At 45.2% G+C, this 23,578-nt stretch overlaps 1 protein-coding gene and 1 long non-coding RNA gene across 7 annotated transcripts in view; one reads left to right on the top strand and one right to left on the bottom strand.

The window, feature by feature from the left end:
• Positions 1-23,578, top strand: part of LOC121290204 — an 89,247-nt gene that overhangs the window by 38,138 nt on the left and 27,531 nt on the right. The window contains exon 2 of the long non-coding RNA XR_005945720.1: positions 7,663-7,709. This is a non-coding gene — a long non-coding RNA (uncharacterized LOC121290204). The remainder of the gene's footprint in view (positions 1-7,662; positions 7,710-23,578) is intronic.
• Positions 17,861-23,578, bottom strand: part of jmjd1cb (jumonji domain containing 1Cb) — a 304,442-nt gene continuing 298,724 nt past the window's right edge. For all 6 annotated transcript variants that reach the window (XM_041210479.1, XM_041210481.1, XM_041210483.1 and 3 more), the window contains 2 exons: positions 21,758-21,892; positions 17,861-18,736 (listed from right to left, as the gene is read on the bottom strand). In XM_041210479.1, the coding sequence (XP_041066413.1) occupies positions 18,644-18,736; positions 21,758-21,892 (228 nt within the window). In that variant the 3' untranslated portion in view covers positions 17,861-18,643. The remainder of the gene's footprint in view (positions 18,737-21,757; positions 21,893-23,578) is intronic.

Here is a 23,578-nt window from a genome sequence, read left to right as displayed (position 1 = left end):
GACTGAGGGTGTAGGAGTGAGGGTGTGGGATTGAAGGTGTGGGAGTGGGTGTGGGAATGAGAGCATGAGAGTGAGTGTGTGGGCGTGGGAGTGAGTGTGGGAGTGAGGGAGTGGGTGTGGGAGTGAGGGTGCAGGAGTGGGTGTGTGAGTGAGTGTGTGAGTGAGGATGTGAAAGTGGGTGTGGGAGTGACGGTGTGGGATTGAGGACGTGGGAGTGGGTGTGGGAGTGAGTGTGATTGAGGGTGTGAAAGTGGGTGTGGGAGTGAGTGTGGGCGTGAGTGTTTGGGATGAGGGTATGGGAGCCAGGGTGTGGGATTGTCGGTGGGAGAGTGAGATGGTGGGATTAAGGATGAGGGAGTGAAGCTTTGGGATTAAGGGCCTGGGAGTGAGTATGCGGGAATGGGAGTGGGAGTGAGCATGTGGGATTGAGTGTAGGAGTGAAGGTGTGGGAGTGAGTGTATGCGAGTTGGTGTGAGTGAGGGCGCGAGTGTGGGTGTGAGTGAGGGTGTTGGAGTGTGTGTGGGATTGGGTGTGGGAATGAGGATGTGGGCGTGGGTGTGGGAGTGGGTTTGGGAGTGAGAGTCTGGGAGTGAGAGTGTGGGTGTGAGGGTGTGGGTGTGAGGATGTGGGAGTGGGTGTGTGGGAGTGAGGGTGTGGTAGTGAGGGTGTGGGAGTGAGATGTGGGAGTGAGGGTGTGGGAGTGAGGGTGTGGGAGTGATGGTGTGGGAGTGGGTGTGTGAGTGAGGGTCTGGGAGTGAGGGTGTGGGAGTGATGGTGTGGGAGTGATGGTGTGGGAGTGGGTGTGTGGGAGTGAGGGTGTGGGAGTGAGGGTGTGGGAGTGAGGGTGTGGGAGTGCAGGTGTGGGAGTGAGAGTGGGTAAATTGGTGTGAGTGAGGGTGTGGGTGTGAGGGTGTGTGAGGCTGTGGGATTAAAGGCGTGGGAGTGAGGGTGTGGGAATGGGAGTGGGAGTGAGAGTGTGGGAGTGAATGTAGGAGTGAGTGTGTGCGAGTCAGTGTGAGTGAAGATGTGGGTGTGAGGGTATGGGAGTGAGTATGAGTGAGGGTGTGGGAGTGAGAGTGATCCTGGAGTGAGAGTGTGAGTGGGTGTGATTGTGGGATTGAATGTGGGAGTAAGGATGTGGGAATGAGTGTGAGTGAGACTGTGGGATTAAAGGCGTGGGAGTGAGGGTGTGGGAGTGAGGGTGTGGGAATGGGAGTGGGAGTGAGAGTGTGGGAGTGAGTGTAGGAGTGAGTGTGTGCGAGTGAGAGTGTGCGAGTCGGTGTGAGTGAGGGTTTGGGAGTGAGGGTATGGGAGTGAGTATGAATGAGGGTGTGGGATGAGGTGTGAGTGAGAGCATGGGTGTGAGTGTGGGTGTGAGTGTGGGAGTGAGGGTGTGGGAGTGTGAGTGTGGGAATGAAGGTGTGGGAGTGAGGGGGTGGGTGTGAGGGTGTGGGATGGCGTGGGAGTGAACCTGGAGTGGGAGTGTGAATCGCTTTGGGTGTCGGATTGAGTGTGGGAGTGAGAGTGAGTGTGGAAGTGGAAGTGTGAGTGAGTGCAGGAGTGTGAGTAAAAGTGGGTGCGGGAGTGTGAGTACAAGTGAGTGGGAAGGGGAGTGTGAGTGAATGGGGGAGTGTAAGTGAAGCCTGCAGTGGGAGTGTGAATGGGTGTGGGTGTGGGATTGAGTTTGCGAGTGAGGTTGTGGGAGTGAGAATGTGGGAGTGTGTGTGAGTGAGGCTGTAGGAGTAGGTGTGAGTGAGTGTTTGGGAGTGAGGATGTGGGAGTGGGTGTGTGGGTGTGAGGGTGTGGGAGTGAGGGTGTGGGAGTGGTGTGGGACTGAGGGTGTGGGAGTGTGGGTGTGAGAGTGAGGATGTGGGAGTGAGGGTGTGGGTGTGAGGGTGTGGGAATGAGGGTGTGGGAGTGGTGTGGGACTGAGGGTGTGGGAGTGTGGGTGTGAGAGTGAGGATGTGGGAGTGAGGGTGTGGGTGTGAGGGTGTGGGAATGAGGGTGTGGGAGTGAGGGTGTGGGAGTGAGGATGTGGGAATGAGGGTGTGAGAGTGAGGATGTGGGAGTGAGGGTGTGGGTGTGAGGGTGTGGGAGTGAGGGTGTGGGAGTGAGGGTGTGGGAGTGAGGATGTGGGAGTGAGGGTGTGGGAATGAGGGTGTGGGAGTGGTGTGGGAGTGAGGGTGTGGGAGTGTGCGTGTGAGAGTGAGGATGTGGGAGTGAGGGTGTGAGAGTGAGGATGTGGGAGTGAGGGTGTGGGTGTGAGGGTGTGGGAGTGAGGGTATGGGAGTGAGGGTGTGGGAATGATGATATGGGAGTGAGGGTTTGGGAGTGGTGTGGGAGTGAGGGTGTGGGAGTGTGCGTGTGAGAGTGAGGGTGTGGGAGTTAGGGTGTGAGAGTGAGGATTTGGGAGTGAGGGTCTGGGTGTGAGGGTGTGGGAGTGGGTTTGGGAGTGAGGGTGTGAGAGTGGGTGTGGGAGTATGAGTGTGAGAGTGAGGGTGTGGGAGTGAGGCTGTGGGAGTTCGACCATGCGAGTGTGTGGGAGAGAGTGTGTGGGAGTGAGTGTGTGGGAGTGATAGCTTGGGAGTGATAGCTTGGGAGTGAAGTTGTGGGATTAAGGGTGTGGGATTGAATGTGGGAGTCAGTGTCTGGGAGTGAGAGCGTGGGAGAGAGTGTGTGGGAGAGGGAGTGTGGGAGTGAGAGTGAGGATGTGGGAGTGAGGGTGTGGGTGTGAGGGTGTGGGAATGAGGGTGTGGGAGTGAGGGTGTGGGAGTGAGGATGTGGGAATGAGGGTGTGAGAGTGAGGATGTGGGAGTGAGGGTGTGGGAGTGAGGGTGTGGGAATGGGAGTGGGAGTGAGAGTGTGGGAGTGAGTGTAGGAGTGAGCATGTGCGAGTGAGAGTGGCAAGTCGGTGTGAGTGAGGATGTGGGTGTGAGGGTATGGGAGTGAGTATAAGTGAGGGTGTGGGAGGGGGTGTGAGTGAAAGCATGGGAGTGAGTGTGGGAGTGAGTGTGGGAGTGAGGGTGTGGGTGTGTGAGTGTGGGAATGAAGGTGTGGGAGTGAGGGGCTGGGAGTGAGGTTGTGGGAAGGTGTGGGAGTGAGCCTGGAGTGGGAGTGTGAATCGCTTTAGGTGTCGGATTGAGTGTGGGAGTGCGAGTGAGTGTGGAAGTGGAAGTGTGAGTGAATGCGGGAGTGTGAGTACAAGTGAGTGCGGGAGTGTGAGTACAAGTGAGTGGGAAGGGGAGTGTGAGTGAGTGGGGGAGTGTAAGTGACCTGGAATGGGAGTGTGAATGGGTTTGGGCGTGGGAGTGAGTGTTTGGGAGTGGGTGTAAGTGGAGCGTGGGTGTGGGAGTGAGGGTGCGACTGAATGTGGGCATGGGAGTGAGCCTGGAGTAGGAGTGTGAGTGCGTGTGGGTGTAGGAGTGAATGTGGGGGTGAGTGGGATTAAGGGTGTGTGAGTGAGTGTATCGGAGTGGGCATGAGTGAGGGTGTGGGAGTGGGTGTGATCGAGGGTGTGGGAGCGGGTGAGAGTGAGAGCGCGGGATTAAGGGTGTGGGAGTGAGACTGTGGGAGTGAGTGTGAGTGAGGGTGTGGGAGGAAGCCTGCAGTGGGAGTGTGAATGGGTGTGGGTGTGGGATTGAGTTTGCGAGTGAGGTTGTGGGAGTGAGAATGTGGGAGTGTGTGTGAGTGAGGGTGTAGGAGTGGGTGTGAGTGAGGGTGTGGGAGTGAGGGTGTGGGAGTGGATGTGAGTGAGGGTGTGGGAGTGATTGTGTGAGGGTGGAGGAGTTAGGGTGTGGGTGTGTTTGTGGGTGTGGGTTTGGGTGTGAGTGAGGGTGTGGGGGTGGGTGTGTGAGGGTGTGGGAGTAAGTGTGAGTGAGAGTGTGGGAGTAAGGGTGAGTGAGAGTGTGGGAGTGAGAGTGGGAGTGGGTGTGGGAGGAAGGGTGTGAGTGAGTGTGGAAGTGTGACCGAGCCTGGAGTGGGAGGGTGAGTGGGTATGGGTGTGGGAGTGAGTGTGAGTGAGATTGTGGGAGTGAGTGTGGGAGTGAGAATGTGGGAGTGAGTGTGAGTGAGGGTGTGGGAGTGGGTGTGAGTGAGGGTGTGGAAGGAAGGGTGTGGGAGTGGGTAGAAGTGAGGGTGTGGGAGCAAGTGTGAGTGAGAGTGTGGGAGTGATTGTGGGAATGAGGGTGTGGGAGTGAGTATGAGTGAGGTTGTGGGAGTGAGAATGTGGGACTGTATGTGGGAGTGGGTGTGAGTGAGTGTGTGAGAGTGAGAGCGTGGGAGTGGGTGCGAGTGAGTGTGGAAGTGTGACTGAGCCTGGAGTGGGAGAGTGAACGGGTGTGGGTGTGGGAGTGCGTGTGCGTGAGGGTGTGGGAGCGAGATTGTGCGAGTGGGTGTGGGTGTGAGTATGTGGGAGTGAGTGTGAATGAGGGTGTGGGAATTGGTGTGAGTGAGGGTGTGGGAGTGAGTGTGTGGGAGTGGATGTGAGTGAGGGTTTGGGAATTGGTGTGAGTGAGGATGTGGGAGTGTGGCTGTGGGAGTGGATGTGAGTGAGGATGTGGAAGGAAGGGTGTGGGATTGGGTAGAAGTGAGGGTGTGGGAGCAAGTGTGAGTGAGAGTGTGGGAGTGATTGTGGAAATGAGGGTGTGGGAGTGGGTGTGGCAGTGAGTGTGAGTGAGGGTGTAGGAGGGAGGGTGCGGGAGTGGGTGGAAGTGAGGGTGTGGGAGTAAGTGTGTGTGAAGGTGTGGGAGTGAGTGTGAGAGAGGATATGGGAGTGAGCCTGGAGTGGGAGTGTGAATGGTTTCGGTAGTGAGAGTGAGAGTGAGTGTGGGTGTGGGAGTGAGCCTGGAGTGGAAGTGTGAGTGGTTGTAGGGGTGGGTGTAATTGAAGGTGTGGGAGTGAGCATGAGTGAAAGTGTGGGAGTGAGTGCGAGTGAAGGTGTGGGAGTGAGTGCGATTGAAGGTGCGGGAGTGAGTGTGAGTGAAGGTGTGGGAGTGGGTGTGAGGGTTTGGGAGTGGGTGTGAATGAGGGTTTGGGAGTAAGAGTGTGTGATTGAGTGTGTGAGGGTGTGGGAGTGAGGGAGTCTTGGAGTAAGTGTGTGGGAGCGGGTATAGGAGTGAGAGTGTGGGAGTGAGTATGAATGAGTGTGTGTGAGTGGGTGTGATTGAGGGTGTGGGAGTGAGTGTGAGTGAAGGTGTGGGAGTGTGTGTGAGTGAATGTGTGAGATGGGTGTGGGAGTGATGGTATTGGAGTGAGTATGAGTTAGGGTGTGGGAGTGAGTGTGAGTGAATGTGTGAGTGAGGGTATGGGAGTGAGAGTGTGGGAGTAAATGTGAATGAGGGTGTGGGAGTGGGTGTGTATGAGAGTGTGGGTGTGAGTGAGGGTGTGGGAGTGAATGTGTGAGAGTGGGTGTGGGAGTGAGAGTGTGGGACTGGGTGTGGGAGTGAGGTTGTGCGAGAGGGTGTGTAAGGGTGTGCAAGTCAGTGTGTGAGTAAGAGCCTGGGAGTGTTTGTGGGAGTGATGGTGTGGGACTGGGTGTGGGTGTGAGGGTGTGGGAGTGAGAGTGAGTGAAGGTGTGAGACTGGGTGTGGGAGTGATGGTGTCAAACTGCATGTGGTTGTGAGTGTGTGCGAGTGGGTGTGTGAAGGTGTGGGAGTCAGTGTGGGAGTGAGAGCCTGGGAGTGGGTGTGGGAGTGATGGTGTGGGATTGAGTGTGAATGAGTGTATGGGAGTGAGTGTGAGTGAGGGTGTGCGAGCGGGTGTGAGTGAGGGTGTGGGAGTAAGTGTGGGTGTAAGAGTGTGAGTGAGGGTGTGGGAGTAAGTGTGGGTGAGGGTTTGGGATCGAGTATGAGTAAGAGTGTGGGAGTGAGGGTGAATGAGTGGGTTTGGGGGAGTGGAATGTCTTGACTCCATAGATTAGTCCAAGAGTCTCCTTCTCAGTTTGGGTATAATTTTGTTCTGCCTTGGACAATGTGTGTGAGGTGTCTGCAATGGGCCTTTCACTGCCATCAGGAAGTGTGGGAGATGACAGCTCCAACACCATATCCAGATGCATCACAAGTCAAACTGACAGACAACTTTTCTTCAAAATATCCCAGGACTTTAGCAGAAGTGAGCTCTTGCTGAAGTTCCTTGAAACTTCCTGACAGGCTTGTGACCAGTTCCATTTTACATTCTTCTTCAGCAGATTATTCAGTGGTGCTGCCTTGGTAGCCAAACTGGAAATGAACTTGCAGTAGTAATTCACAAGTCCCAAAAATGAATGATACTCCTTGACATTCTTAGGCTGTGGTGCATTCACCACTGCCTCCACCTTTCTAGGTGAGGTTGAGAGGCCAGGTTCATCAATCACATGCCCCAGCTACTCCACTGAGGGCTTCAGGAACGAGCATTTGGATTTCTTACAGCCATATTTTTCCAGACTACGTAGGACCCTACCTAGGCTCTCTAAATGAGTTGGGAGGTTTTTCCCAGTGATGAGCATGTCATCTTGGAAGCAGATTACACCAGGGAGGACCTGCAGTATTTTGTCCATGGCCTGCTGGAATAAAGCTGGTGATGACACGATTCCAAATGGTAGCTGTTTTTATTGATTATAGACCTCTGTGCTGATGGTTGTATACTTCCTGGAAACTTCACTCAGATGCATTTGCAAAAATGTCTGTGATTGGTCAAACTTTGTGAATAATTCACATCCACTCAGAGCAGCGAACAGGTCCTCAATTTTCGGTAGCAGGTACTGATGCACTTCCAGGAAAGGATTAATGGTGATTTTATAGTCACCACATATTCTGATAGACCTGTCATCCTTCACTGCTGGGACTATTGGAGCTGCCCACTCTGCACAATCAACTTTCTCAATTATCTGAAAGTTTTTAAGTCGTTCTAGTACCTGCTCGATTTTCTGTCACATTGAATAGGGAACTGAACGTGGTTTGAAGAACCTTGGAGAAGCTTCAGCCTTCACAGCAAGTTTGGCTTCAACGTTTTTAATGGCTACAAGACCTCCTTTGAAGACATCAGTATGCCTGTCTCACAAGGACTGCAACATGGGGTTACAATGCACTTTATTTATCTTATTCCAGTCCTGCCGAATTTCTTTCAGGCAGTTCCTGTCCATTATCGATGCACGATCCCCTTTCAGAATGATAAGTGGTAACTTTGCTATTTGATCTCCATATTTAGCTTGAACAGACATTTTTCCAAGTGTATTCACAGGCTCAGTGTAGGTGCTAAACTGGAGGAGGGTTTTCTCCAATGGGCATTTCTTGAAAATTTTCTCCCATGTCTTCTCTGAAGCAATAGAAACAGATGCTCCAGTGTCAACCTCCATTTCAACCATATTACCATTCAAGGCAAAGCCAACTTTTAGTCCTTCATCTAGTTTCAGATCAGACTGATTGTAATACAATTGCTCTTCTGCATTGTCACTGTTAGCTTCAATTTCTGTCTCATCTGGACTCACATTACTTTTGTATTTTGTTTCCAAGTAATGCGTCAGTTTAAACTGCCTCTTTAGTTTCTAGCGCAGCTTGTCTGTGTGCTCCTCATGATGCCCTTTTCTTGGAGGTGCTGCTTTACCGTGATCATGCTTTGATCTACATGTATGCTGTATGTGTCTTTTTTTCCCCACAGTAGTGACAAATAGCGGTTTTCCACTTTCAGGCTTCTGCATCATGCCCTATTCCATTACAGCGGTGACATGTTTGGAAGTGAGTATAGCCTGACTTTACTATTTTAACTTGGCATTGTCAAAATGTGCTTTCAAATCTCCAGCTAGTTTCTCTGTCATTTCTACGCTTTGCGCAATCTCGAACGCTCTCTTCAGTATCAACTCTTGCTCTGCTAACAATCTATGCTGAATTCTTTCATTTCTTAGTCCACAAACCAAGCAACCTCGCAATGCTTCTTCCAGGTAACCTTCAAAGTTACAATGTTCCACTAATATTCTCAACTCAGCCAGGAACTGGGAAACTGACTGATTCTCTCTCATGCTGTTCTCTTCGGTGAAACTTGAATCTCTCGGCAATAATTGCTGGTCTGGGATCAAAGTGCTTTTTCAAAACTTCCAGAAGCTCTTTAAAGCTTTTATTTGCTGGCTTGTCAGGAGCACTGAGATTCCTCAGTAAAGTTAAATTTTTCATTCCGATGACTGTAAGAAACACTGAGGCCTGCTTTTCCTCTTCAATCTCATTCACGATGAAAAACTGTTCCATTTGATTGACATAAGCTACAAAGTCCATAGTAGCTGAAACAAAAGCCTCTAATGCCCCTAATAACAATGATCCCACCCTTGTCGCCATTTGAAGTGTTTTGTCACTTCTTAACAATTAAGAATACACACACAACTTTCTGCTTCTGAACCCCAGCTTCCTGTGTAAAAAAACAGAAGGTTCCTTTATTCCTTATTCTACACTAGAGGTCAATACATCCAGGACTTAGCAAACCCTACTGGCAGGTTTCTTATTTAACATTTCTTTTTAACTAAAATGTCCTTCTACAAAAAATCAAACGTTTAGCACAAACATCACAGAACCCAATCCACCTCCAGAGAATTTAAGTTATTCACTGAATAGTACGATTCAACATCATCACCTCATCACCATATTACCCAAGTGGACAAGGGTTTATAGAACGACATGTCCAGACAGTCAAAAGAGCCCTCACAAAATGATGAGAGACAAAGGAAGTCCCAAAACTTGCCTATTGCCACTCAAATCTGCCCGTCTCAAGACTGACATGAAATCACCCACAGAGTTATTGAACGGAAGAAAGTATAAGACAGCTTTGCCAAGCATGATAATCCTTTCAAGTGACCAGGAGGAAGTAAGATGGTAACTCACTGATGCACAGGTAGCAGGAGGTCAACATTTCAACAACCATGCCAAATCCCTTCCTGAGTGGTTGATAGGACAAACTGTACATGTACAGGATCCAAACATGAAAACCTGGAACCCAGGAAGAGTCGTTGGTGAAGCTGAGATTCCAAGGCCATACATCATTGACACTGAAACTGGTAAACAAATGAGGAGGAACAGAGTCCATATTTCATTAATATTGATATAAAGACATTATATTTATTAAAGAAAGAGGTATTTTATATTGTTATATTATTTGTAAAGAGTTAGGAACTAATTGATATGTGAATGTACATTCAGAGTTCCACACTTATTGCTTCTTTGCAATCAGGTGCTGAGCAGCAATGTATCAGTCAGCTAGCCACTTGGAACTTGAAGAAATACACTCGATGAAGCACCAGTCTATAAATGTGATTATTTCAAACACTGGGAACCAGAAGACATAACAATAGTTACGCTGACACTGATAGGAGGACAGTTACGCTGACACTGATTGGGGTACAGTTTTAGAACTGCTGTGAGGTTTCTGAGGTCAGGTGGGTTTAGACTGTTAAAGGGGTTTGTAAATGAAATTGAAACTTAAATATGATCACATTGCGGACAGGGCGTCAGCATAGATGTGTGAGGACAGGTATGGGGGAATCAAGGACATAGTAGAGACTTTGAACAAGTATTATGTATATGTCTTCACAGTAGAAGACACGGGAAGCATCCCAAGTATAGCAGAAAATCAAAGGGCAAAAGGGAAGGAGGAACTTAAAACAATCACTATGAGTAGAAAAAAAGTACTGAGACAACTAATGGGACTAAAAGCTAACAAGTCCCCTGGACCTGATGGTCTGCATTCTAGGGCCTTAAAAGAAGTGGCTGTAGAGATAATGGGTTCAATGGTTGTAATCTTCCAAAATTCCCAGCAGATTGGAAAACCACAAATGTAACACCTTTATTCAAGAAAGGAGATAGTCAGAAAGCAGGGAACTGTAGGCCAGTTAGCCTAACATATGTTATTGAGAAAATGCTGGAAACCATTATTAACAAGGTAGTAGCACTACATTTAGAAAATCATAATATAATCAGACAGATTCAACACGGTTTGGTGAAAGGGAGATTGTGTTTGACAAATTTATTAGAGTTCTTTGAGGATGTAACAAGCAAGGTGGTTAAAGGGGAAACGATAGATGTGATGTATTTAGATTTCCAAAAGGCATTCAGTAAGGTGCCCCATAAAAAGTTACTGCACAAGGTAACAGCTCATAGTATTGGAGGCAATATATTAGCATGCTAGAGGATTGGCTAACTAACAGGAAACAAAGAGCCAGGATAAATGGGTCATTTTCAGTTTGGCAAACAGCAACTAGGGGGATGCCACAGGGATCAGTGCTGGGGACATAATTATTTACAATCTATATTAATGACTCAGATGAAGGGATCAAGCGCATTGTCAAATTTACTTATGATTTAAAGTTAGGAAATTAAGTTGTGAGGAGGTTACAAAGAGTCAGCAAAGGGATATACATAGGTTAAGTGAAATTAGCAAAAAATTGGCAAATGGAGTCTGGTGTGGGAAGATGTGATATTGTTCACTTTGGCAGAAAGAATAGAAAAGCTGTATATTATTTAAATACAGTGAAACTGCAGAAAGCAGCTGTACAGAAGGATCTGGGTGTCCTTGTACATGAATCACAAAAAATTAGCATGCAGGTATAGCAAGTAATTAGGAAGGCAAATGGAATATTGGCCTTTATTACAACAGGAATGGCGTATAAAAGTAGGGGAGTCTTGCTACAAGACTGTACAGGGCATTGGTGAGACCACACGTACAGCATTGCGTACAGTTTTGGTCTCTTTATTTGCAATGGAAGCAGTTCAGAGAAGGTTCACTAGGTTGATTCCTGGGATGAAGGCATTGTCTTATGCGAAAAGGTTGGAGTTTAGAAGAATGAGAGGTGATCTCATGCAAGATTCAGAGGGGGCTTGACAGGGTAGATGTGGAGAAGATGTTTTCCCTTGTGGGGGAGTCTAGATCTATGGAGAATAGTTTCAAAATAAGAGGTCTCCACTTAGGACAGAGATAACAAGGAATTTCTTCTCTCAGACGGTCATTAAACTTTGAAATTTTCTTACCACAGAGTAGTGAAGGCTGGGTCATTGAATACATTAAGTTGAGTTAGACAGATTCTTGATCTACAAGGGGGTCAAAGGTTATGGGGGCTGACCATAAAGTGGATTTAAAGCCACAATCAGATCAACCATGGTCTCATTGAATAGCAGAGCAGGCTCAAGGGGGCAAATAGCCTATTCCTGCTCCTATTTCTTTTTTTTGGGACCTATAACTTGCAGTTGATGGATTTCTGAACAATTTAGAGTTCTTAAAGTGAAGAACTATATGTGAGTTAATTAGCCCAACACTGCTCTGCAGGGACAGAGAGCAGGAGTGGGTCAGGAGTAGGCCTGACCCTTTCTCAAAGCTGCGCGTGCCCCCAGTTTCATTTTATTCTTCGTCACATCCGACGCCTCAACAAGAAACTTTTTCTCTTTCTCTCAAGTGCTAAGGAACGCAAGCTCCAACAACTCATCGACACCAACACCCATCTAGGACCCTCCAACCCTGCCTGTCCCTCCGTCCCCACCCCATCTTCCAATCCCAGCCCCGGCCGTGTATTCACTATACCCTCTGACCTTCTCCTCTCCGACGCTGAACGTTCAGTGCTCAGCAAAGGACTTAGTTTCATACCCTTACGCCCTCATCTCAATGAATTTCGGGCTCAGCACGATGCTGAACTCTTCTTCCGTCATCTTTGTCTCCGGGCTCACTTCTTTGGGCAGGAGCCCTCTCCCCGTTCAATGCATCTTTTTACCCACCTCCAATATTCTCCCTCCACCTGGACCCCTCCCTCTGGATTCTTACCTTCTCTTGATCTTTTCATTGAGAACTGTCGGCGTGATATTAGTCATCTCAATTTAGCTGTTCCTCTCACCCATTCTAACCTGTCTCTCTCCGAACTTACTGCACTCCGTTCTCTCAGGTCCAACCCCAACATTATCATCAAACACGCTGACAAGGGTGGTGCTGTTGTTGTCTGGCGCACTGACCTCTATCTCGCGGAGGCTGAGCGTCAACTTGCAGACACTTCCTCCTACTTCTCCCTGGACCATCACCCCACCACTGAACATCAAGCCATTGTTTCCAGGACTGTCACTGACCTCATCTCCTCTGGAGAGCTGCCTCCCACAGCTTCCAACCTGATTGTCGCCCAACCTCAGACAGCCCACTTCTACCTCCTACCCAAAATCCACAAACAGAACTGTCCCGGTAGACCGATCGTGTCAGCCTGTTCCTGCCCCACGGAACTCATTTCTCGTTATCTTGACCCCATTCTCTCTCCCCTTGTCCAGTCCCTTCCCACCTACATCCGTGATTCCTCTGACACCTTACGTCACATCAACAATTTCCAGTTCCCTGGCCCCAACCGCCTCCTCTTCACCATGGACGTCCAATCCCTCTATACCTCCATCCCCCACCAGGATGGTCTGATGGCCCTTAGCTTCTTCCTCGAACAGAGGCCCGAACAATCCCCATCCACCGTCTGGCTGAACTTGTTCTCACACTGAACAATTTCCCCTTTAACTCCTCTCACTTCCTCCAAATAAAAGGTGTGGCTATGGGTACCCGCATGGGCCCCAGCTATGCCTGTCTCTTTATGGGGTATGTGGAACATTCCTTGTTCCATTCCTACTCCAGCCCCCCTCCCACAACTCTTTCTCCGGTACATCGATAATTACTTTGGTGCTGCTTCATGCACTTGTTGGGGCCTGGAAAAATTTATTAATTTTGCTTCCAATCTCCACCCCTCCATTATTTTCACATGGTCCACTTCTGACACTTCCCTTCCCTTCCTTGACCTCTCTGTCTCAATTTTTGGCGATAGACGGTTCACCAATATCCATTACAAGCCTACCGACTCCCACAGCTACCTCGACTACAGCTCCTCACACCCCGCTTCCTGTAAGGACTCCATCCCATTCTCTCAGTTCCTTTGCCTCCATCGCATCTGTTCTGATGATGCTACCTTCAAAAACAGTTCCTCTGACATGTCCTCCTTCTTCCTTAACCGAGGTTTCCCACCCACGGTCATTGACAGGGCCCTCAACCGTGTCCGGCCCATCTCCCGCGCATCCGCCCTCACGCCTTCTCCTCCCTCCCAGAAACATGATAGGGTCCCCCTTGTCCTCACTTATCACCCCACCAGCCTCCCTATTCAAAGGATCATCCTCCGCCATTTCTGCCAACTCCAATATGATGCCATCACCAAACACATCTTCCCTTCACCCCTCCCCCCCCCACCCCGGTGGCATTCCATAGGGATCGTTCCCTCCGGGACACTCCTCCATTACCCCTTACTCCTCAACCCCCACCTACGGCACCTCCCCATGCCCACGCAAAAGATGCAACACCTGCCTCTTCACTTCCTCTCTCCTTACCGTCCAAGGGCCCAAACACTCCTTTCAGGTGAAGCAGCATTTCACTTGCATTTCCCCCAACTTACTCTACTGCATTCGTTGCTCCCAATGCAGTCTCCTCTACATTGGAGAGACCAAACGCAGACTGGGCGATCGCTTTGCAGAACACCTGCAGTCTGTCCGCAAGAATGACCCAGACCTCCCTGTTGCTTGCCATTTTAACACTCCACCCTGCTCTCTTGCCCACATGTCTGTCCTTAGCTTGCTGCATTGTTCCAGTGAAGCCCAAAGCAAACTGGAGGAACAATACCTCATCTTCCAACTAGGCACTTTACAGCCTTCCAGACTGAATATTGAATTCAACAACTTTAGATCTTGACCTCCCTCCTCCATCCCCACCCCCTTTCTGTTTCTTCCCCCTCCCTTTTGTTTTTTCCAATATTTTATATAGATTTTTCTTTTCCCACCTATTTCTATTATTTTTAAATCTATACCTTTTATGCCCTGTTAGTCTTATTTCACTCCACCCCCACTAGAGCTGTACCTTGCGTGTCCTGCCATCCATTCTTATTTAGCACATTCTTTTAGATAATATCACCACCTTCAACACCTTTGTTCTTTTGTCTGACATCTTTTGATTATCTGCTCCTATCACTGCTTGCTTGTCCCTACAACCACCCCCCCTACTTCTCTCCACCCCCCCCCACCCCCCACCCCCACAAACCACCTTAACCCAGCTTATATTTCACCCCTCTCCTATTTTTCTTTAGTTCTGTTGAAGGGTCATGAGGACTCGAAACATCAACTTTGTTCTTCTCCGCCGATGCTGCCAAACCTGCTGAGTTTTTCCAGGTAATTCTGTTTTTATTTTGGATTTCCAGCATCAGCAGTTTTTTGTTTTTATCTCAGGAGTAGGTCTCTTATTCAGGAAATATGTCTGCAGTTGAGAAAAGGTATCCATAAACTCAGACTGATGGTAGGGCTAAATCTTCTCTGACAGGATTAATATTGATGAATCCAGAACTACAGAATTGTTACAGCTCAGGAGTCTATTCAGCCTGTCATTTCGGTGCCTGCTGTCCATAGGAGCCATGCACCTAGTGCCATAGCCCCAGCTTCTCTCCGGAGCCCTGCTCTATCTTCCTTTTCAGGTAAAAATCCAATTCCCTTGTGAATGCCTTGATTGAACCTGCCTCCACCACAATCACTACATGAAAAGGTTTTTCATGTCGCCATTGCTTCTTTTGCCAATAACCTTAAATCTATGCCCTATTCTCAATCTTTCCACCAATGGGCACAGTTTTTCCCTATCTACTTTGTCCAGAACCCTCATGATTTTGAATACCTCTAACAAATCTCCTCTCAACCTTTTCTGCAAGGAAAACAGTCCCAACTCCTGCAATTTATCCATGTAACTGGACGTTCCTCATCCCTGGAACTATTCTCGTGAATCTTTTCTGCATTCCCTCCAATACCTTCACATTTTTCCTAGCACGCTGCCCAGAACTGGATGCAATACTCCAGTTGAGGCTGAACAAGTGTTCTATTCAAGTTTGACATAACTTCCTTGCTTTTATGCTCCATGCCCCTATTAGGATGCTGTAAACTTTATTAACCACTCTCTCCTGTCCTGGCACCTTCAATTGTTTGTGTACATATACACTCAGGCCCCTCTGCATCCCCATTAGAATTGTACCCTTTATTTTATATTGCCCCTCAACGTTCTACCTACCAAAATGAATTACTTCACAATCTGCATTAAATTTCACCTGCCACTGGTCCACCTATTCAGTTCTACCTACCAAAATGAATTACTTCACAATCTGCATTAAATTTCACCTGCCACTGGTCCACCTATTCAGTTCTACCTACCAAAATGAATTACTTCACAATCTGCATTAAATTTCACCTGCCACTGGTCCACCTATTCAGTTCTACCTACCAAAATGAATTACTTCACAATCTGCATTAAATTTCACCTGCCACTGGTCCACCTATTCAGCCAACCTCTCTCTGCCCTTTTGAAGCTCTATACCATCTGCTTCACAGTTCACAATGCTCCCAAATTTTTTATCATTGGCAAATTCTGAAATTGTGCTCTGTATAATAAGGTCATTTATATCAAGAAGAACAAGGGTTCCAACACTGGCCTTGGGGATCACTACGACAAACTTTCCTCCACCCCAGGTAAAACATCCATTAACCATGACAGTTTTCTGTCGCTCAGCCAATTCTGTATCCATGTTAATACTGTCCCTTTTATTCCATGAGCTATAACTTTGCTCACAAGTTGTGTGGCACTTTATCAAATGCCTTTTGGAAGTCCATGTACATTATATCAGTGTTGCCCTCATCAACCCTCTCTGTCATGCCATCAGAAAGCTCCAAGTAGTTAAATACTGTTTGTCCTTAACACATTCGTGCTGGCTTGCCTTAATTAACACTCGTTTGTCCAAGCAGCTATCAATTTTGTCCCAAATTATTTGATTTTGACTTTGGTTTTTAAAGAACTACCCCCCCCCCCCAACCCTTGAGTAAAGTTGCAAAATTATTTATGGTCAAGTAAGGACCTTTTGGGACAGAATGGCAGAGGAAGGAGCTGTTGAAGATCGTGATGAGGGATATAAAGAACATTACTGACCTCTGCTGGGGAAAAGGGCAATTCGACAAGTTTTATGCTATACATGTCTCAATGAATGTATTGCCACCGCCTAGGGTTTCCTCTGTATTTAAATGCAGATACACCTGTAGTCAAACCACGCCAATTATGCAGCTTTTGAAAGTTAGGCGTGAATATGACATGCTTGAATCTACCATCCATCAAACCAACAGTCAGAATAAATCGCCACCTACAAAACTAGTCTCATCTCCCCACCACTGACTCTCAAATGACAGGATTCTCAGAATATGTTCTCTTGATGGTCTCTCAACAGGACAACCAGATTATCAGGCATCTTGGGAAGGTCCTTCTGTTAGTCTCCTGATTGCAATTCTCTGAATGTTTTAAAAAATTATTCACAGAGATCTGCTCTGCGTTTCTTTCATTTTTCATGGCAAAAAATCACAAAGTTGTGAATGATGAAGTTGAAATTTTCAATACATTGTGGCCTCCTTAAGCCTCAATATTTATACTGATTCTAGCCTATTTTAAGAGTGGCATACTCTGGTGATATTGGGAGGATATTTATTAATATTGTTCCCAAAAACTGTGTCCAATTTGACAATGTCCAGCTTATACTAAAGGTGGAACATCCTGGCCAGAGTTTACACAGAGAGTTCCCAGGCTTGGGATTAATGGAACCATGGAGAAAAGGTGTAAATAGCACATAGCCATTCAATTCTCTGCTACTGGGGTTCATGCTTTGGTAAAATGCCTTACGATGTTTTTCTATGTTAAATGCAAGTTGCTTGCTGTTGTTGTATCGATCTCCTACCCACATTACAACAGGTCAGAAGAATCCTGACAAAATCCAGCAGCCACAGAGCTTAGGGTTGAGTCAAAATCCTGGCACCCCCTCTCTAACCACACTGTGGGTGTACCTACACCACATGAACTGCAGCGGTTCCAGGCATTTAGGGACGGGCAATAAATGCTGGCTTGCCAGTGACTCTCACATCCCACAAATGAATATGTTAAAAAAAAATCCAGGTTGATTCTACCTAATAAGTCTAAATGCTGCTACCACATACCTAATATTGCCCTTTCTCTCATCCTCCTTTCTTGAATAGTGAGATTACATTTGCTATCTTTCCATTAATATGACAGGCACTTTGTCAAATTGGTTGAACTCACATAAGGCAACACACAGCACTGACCAAATGAAAAAAGGCAGCTTCACTGCTACATGTTTCACTAAGCCAAATGAGAACTCTGAACTCTCTGTTCACTGCTGTGACCTCTGAGTGAAGCTGAAATTTGAGACTCATTTCTTTAGTACTCATGGTGTTAATGCCTTCATGTGTGTGACATATGATTGCAGGTAATGGTCTGTCATTCAGGATGTTGTTTCTCAAGTAGTCCCACACTGCAGCAAAATAGGTAAGCTGTAAAAGAAAATAAAGCTGAAATTACGGCTGACTGAAAACTCCCACAATACTACTTGTTTTTTAAAAACATTTGGATCCATCTTAAAGTTAGTTTGCCTCCTTTTCTCTCAAGTTTCTGTGTCCCAAGCAAAGGTCATCAGCCTATGAAAGTAAAATAGTGATTGCAATCTCAAAGCTAGACTCCATAAACAAAATTTAAACTTGCAACAAGAATGTGTGACTGCAAACTCTAATGTAGTCCAAAATACAAAGGTGTACAACTATAAACACAGAAGAAATTTCTATAAGTATATATCATATACACACACATACATACATCTCTATAAAAAAATGTTACATATAAAAGTCATAAAACTGTTTCGGATCTTTTCAGAATTCAGCAATTGTATAATAAACAAATTCTTAAAGAAATTAATTGCATGTGAAGTATTTAAAACCCAATGTGATTGAGAGTAGTTTCTAATATAAATTCACCAATAACAGACAAAACATGTAAATTCAGATATTTGATAAATCAATTTTATTGGAAAATGTAAAACCCCTTTCAATTTCAACGTACAAAGCATGTAACACTTGTACTTTAACAAACTGAAGCAAGCTATGCTTTAAAAAAATACATAATTGAATGTATATATTTATATGTATTTACATAGAATATCAACTTTCTTGGTAATAAGTCATTTTGCTTGCAAAAGTTCACCATAACAAATTTAACTAGACAACTGAATAAATTACAGCTTTGTAAATGTTTAAATTTTACAATGAATATTTAATGAAAAGCTATTGTGTGTGGGATATGCATCCAGTCATTTTATTATAAGGAACTTCAGAATGTGTCGTTATTTGGCAGTACTTTAAGATATGACATGGATAGCTGTGCGATTCAGCAATTAAAAAAAATAGGCATATGTGGTAGTTGCATATGCCTTCTCACAGTAACTGTCTCAATGTAGTGAAAAATATCAATTTTAGCAAAGTAAAACTGTACAAATTCATGTTTACATTAGATCTATAATATGGCATAAAATTCTGTAACATTTTATCCAAAAATAAATACATTTCCATTTTTAAAATGTACAAATATAATACATGGAACAGCACAGTGCTAGTTTCCTGCATATTATTAGAGGCTGTTTTTTAAAATTACATTAATTTTGATGCATTGACCAATTGATTACAGTAGCACAACATGGTTGTAACCACAGTTACAAATTTCCTTGGCACTGCTGATGTGTCTTTTTCAACAAATGATCATGTCAAGTCACAAAACAATGAAAACATTAAGCACTCTGTTGTGTATTTGACAGCTTTTCTTCATGCATTCTCAGAACTCCCACGGCATCTTTAACCGAATGGTAAATAATATTTTTTACCTGTAAAGAAATTCAAACATTATAGAATTGATTCTAGTAAACAAAGTCAGTGGTAAATAATAGTCATAATTTTTAAAAAGGCAGACTGTTAGTGGAAATTTGGGCCTTCAGAAAATTTGGATATATTAATTAGGCCCATTTTAAATCTAAGGTATGACCCATAACAAAATGTTGCACATTATTGTATGAAGTATCGTGGGATGTGGGCATCGCTGACTAGGCCAGCATTTACTGCCCATCCCCAATTGCCCTTAAGAAGGTGGTGGTGAGCTGCCTTCTTCTATATCACTACTGAAAAAAGAAAAAAAAGGGAAAACATTTGTCAGGGTGTGTTTAAATTTATGTTTTCTACAGTGAATATCTTTGTAATTTACAATAACTACTATACCAATAAAGCTACATTGGATATTGGAGTACTTTTGCTTCGTTATTGTAATATTAGTGCGCATTTTAACACAGTATATAAAGAGAAGATTAAACAATTATATGGCTCACAGCGATAATGCGCCAGCAGTTTAAGGTTTAAATGTCTGAAACATGAGATACAACAGTGTACTATATATCATGGTTCTGATGAAAGCTGTTATACAAACATGAGCAGTGCAGTCTACAGGGGTGAATGCGCTGGGTGGTGGATGTCACCCAAACTTAATGCTATCCTACAACTGACAATATTATTCCAGTCGCTCCAACAATAGAATCCCTATACACTGTTCTTTTACATACCCTGAACAAAAGCCAATAAAAACTACTCAGTGGAGTTGTGGGAAGCAGGTAGGTCAATTTGTTTACCTGAAAATAGAAAATGTTGATGTTGCATTTTTATTACCAGCAGGTGGCAATGTTGCAATATGAACCAGCATGTGGCTCTACTCCTGACATTTAAATGGAGCTAAAATTTATTGTTAACGTTTCGCTTTGGTACTAATGAGAAAGATTCCTGTTGCAAATCAAGAGCTAGATAATATTTCCAACTGGATAAGACAGAAGGCAGGTAAAATTCAACACAGGTAAATACAAAGTCTTAAACACAAGGGGAAAAAATAATGAGACACGCAAAGAGAGTTATATTTTGTCTTTATGGACCTCAGGACATCCCAAAATGTTACTTTAGTGAAGTACTTTTAAAGTAGTCACTTTTGTAACCTAGGAAACAGGACAGCCAATTTACACACAAGGTCCCACAAACAGCCATGTGAAAATGACCAGATAATCTGTTTGCATGAAGTTGTTTGAGGGGTAAATATTGGCCAGGACATTGACGTAATAATGAATGATGTTGAATGACTGTGGGGAGAAGCTGAAAGGCAAACTGGAAGAGATGTGCAGAGCAGCAATGTGAACACACAGCGCTGGGTTGTACTGTCAAAACAGCAGGGTACATGTGGCAGGGCGTCCTGCTGAAAGTGCATCATGCGTAATGAGACATGGGAAAGATCCACAATGTGGAGGCTGAGCAAAGAAGAACCAAAGGATTAACCTCAAATGAGGAAAGAAAATTGAGAAAAAAACCCAGACTTTTCAGCTCTGAAAGGAGGGAATTGAGAGGGTGGCCCTCACAACCATAGGATGGTCAACTGGAATTCTATAAATAAGTAATCCTGTGCACTATCTCAGGTTAAATGTTAACTGCAAGACAAGAGGACACTGGAACATCTAATAGTGAGAACGACAAGCACCTTGGAGCTTTGTAGTGGCTCAGTGCACAGCACTGAATGTTCCACTTGTGTTTTCATTTGACGAGATGAGAAATCCTTTTCAAGATCTCAAGCAGCAAGAATTATTTAAAACAGTTTCTTTTAAATAATCCCATCTTTCTTCTTGTACGATCAATATTTGAAATGGCACTGTGCAAATGGACTCATTTAAATGCGGGGGGGGGCATGTGCTAATTCAGGACACTTCAGATGTAACTTAAGACAGCAGTATTATCCACAAGGATCCAGTTTTGTATGTGTGTACACACACACAAGAGTGAAGATTGGGGGGGGGGGGGGGGGGGGAGTAGTGCAAGGGAGACAGAAGCACAAGGGGTGAGAGGGGGATGGGGATATGGAGCAGGGCAGAAAAAATGGAAGTTGGAAGCAGGGTAGCAGGGAGAGGGAGTGGTGCAAGCGGCTGGGGGAGGAGCAGTGTGAGGAATGGTAATGTGAGAGGTGGGGGAAGGAGCAGCTCAAGGAGCGGCTCAGGGAGTGGCATGAGAGTGGGGGAGGGAGCGGCACGAGGAGATGGGGAGAGAGCAGATGGAGCAGCTCAAGTGGCAGAGCGGTCAGTAGCTAGGGGACACAGATTTAAGGTAATTGGTAAAGAATCTGAGGCAATATGCAAAAACCATTTCTATTTAAGAGTTGCTTTGATCTGGAACGTACTGCCTGAAGGGTAGTGGAAGCAGATCCAATAGTAACTTTTAAAAGAGAATTGGACAAACATTTGATGGGAAAAATCTTATGGGGTTATGCTGAAAGAGCAGGGGAGTGTGGAATTAAATGGAAAACTCTACCAAAGAACCAGCAAATAATATGAAACAGCACAGAAGGAGGCTAAGATGTGAAGTGCATTTACTTGTACTGTGTGTAAGCTATTTTCTCTTAAAATTAGGGTGTGTGGCTAGAACAGTATTGCTATAGCCATACCTGTGGCTAGTCAGTGAATCCTACTATTGCAAACCAAATACCTGCAAATGAAGTAATGTGTCTGAAAGCAAATAAAAAATATCAATATGCAATTCAAATTATGTATATTTTTGGGGGGCAGGGTGGTGAAGGATGAGGGTGAGGGAACAGAACCACTTTACTCTTCCATGTCCCAGATATCAGATGCCAAGATCCAGTTTGGCCCAGCCATTAGGCCACTGCTTAATGTAGCTGAAGTACAAAAAGTAGAGGTTATTAAATGTGTGAAAGTGTAAACTATGAATCTAATAAGTAATGCAACAAGTTAACATTCATTGATCTCAAGTTGGATTTACTTTACTCTTTTGGAACCAACATGCCAACTGATAGGAATCAGGAAAGTCAATACCTGGAGTTTATCCTCACAGTTTATCTCATGTTTTGACTGGTGTCTTAGTTCCTGTGTTAGATGGAAGGACTGCACTGTGTGCTCTGGTGACACAAAATCTTCAGAGACCTGAATGCAACTGTAAATACTCTGCATCTGAAAAGCATAAAATAAAAGTGTTCCATGAACCTGCCATACACAATAACTAAGTTATACAAGTGTGACTTGGCAACACTACCTTTTTTAATAAAAACATGATTAATACAATGTTACTGGTTTTTAAGGGTAAGTCACATGTGAGGAATACAGAATATTGATCATGGCCCCATTTTGGAAACAGTTGACTGACATTAAAGTACTAAACAGAGATGCACATTACTCATAGTCTGAGTGAAAGTTTGCCTGTTTTCATGGTATGTGAGCATTGCTGGCTAAGTCAGAATTTGTTGCTCATCCTTAATTGCCCTTGAGAAGGTGGTGATGAGCTACCTTCTTGAACCACTGCGGTCCACGTATCGTGGGTACACCCACAGTGCTGTTAGGTATGAGTTCAAGGATTTTGACCCAGAGGATGTGAAGCAACGGTATATAGTTCCAACCCGGGATGAAGAAGCCGGAGGGTTACTAAATTTACTGTGCTGTGAGTTCTAACCTCAAAATAAGATACGAACCTGCATCTTCTCACACCTGCAGCAAGACATGGAGTGGGAGGGGAAGATCCATCAGGAGGAAAAGACCTGTTCGGAGGACTCCGCCTAAACCATGCTGGGCCAGTGTCCTAGTGAATAACTAGGGCAATACAGTAGATAGGACTTTAAGCTAATGGAGTGGGGAATACAAAAGTAGGGAGCTTATGCTTCAGTTGTACAGGGCCCTAGTGAGACCACATTTAGAGTACTGTGTACAGTATTGGTCACTTTATTTAAGAAAGGATATAACTGCATTGGAAGCAGTTCAGAGAAGGTTTACCAAACAATACGTGTAATGGGCAGATTGTCTTATGAGGAAAGGTTAGACAGACTAGGTTTCTATCTGCTGGAGTTTACAAATGTAAGCGGTGATTTAATTGAAACATATAAGATCCTGAGGGGTCTTGAGATGGTGAATGTGGAGAGGATGTTTCCTCTTGTGGAAAAATCTAAGATGAGGTGTCACTGTTTAAAAATAAGGGGTCGCCCATTTAAAACAGAGATTAGGCAAAATTTTTTCACTCAGAGGGTTTTGAATCTTTGGAACTCTTCCTGAGAAGGTGGTGGAAGCAGGGTCTTTGAATATTTTTAAGGTGGAGGTGGATAGGTTCTTGATAAGCAAGGGGGTGATAGGTTATCAGGGTAGGTGGGATGCAGATTTGAGGTTGCCATCAGGTCAGCCATGATCTTATTAAGTGGTGGAGCAGGCATGAGGGGCTGAATGGCCTACTGCTCCTGGTTCGTATGTTTGATAGGAGAATTCGGGAAAGGGGAAATTCAAAAGCAGTAGCAAGAACTGTCAAAAATGTAAAGCAAGGTTGTGATGTGGGTAAAAATTAAGAGTGGATAAGAATGAGTAACAAAAGTAATAGGCATTAGAGACTAAGATGACATCATGAAAGATAGAAAAAAAATTAAAGCTAAAGTCTCTATCATGTGAACCATTCACAACAAAATATATGAATTAATAGGACAGAAATAAATTGGTTTGATCCAACATATGTTATGGAGACTAAATATTCCAGAGGCTTGACTTTTAGAGAGGATAGGTAGAGACAGCATGGATATATGGAAGGGGAATCACGCTTTTCAGATCTGTTAGGAGTCCTTTGACGTCTTAACTCACAGAATAAGAGGGAGCTGGTGGATGTAT

Source organism: Carcharodon carcharias, chromosome 17 (genome assembly GCF_017639515.1).
Source record: "Carcharodon carcharias isolate sCarCar2 chromosome 17, sCarCar2.pri, whole genome shotgun sequence".
Lineage (NCBI taxonomy): Eukaryota > Metazoa > Chordata > Chondrichthyes > Lamniformes > Lamnidae > Carcharodon > Carcharodon carcharias.
This window is presented reverse-complemented; position numbering and strand designations above follow the sequence as displayed.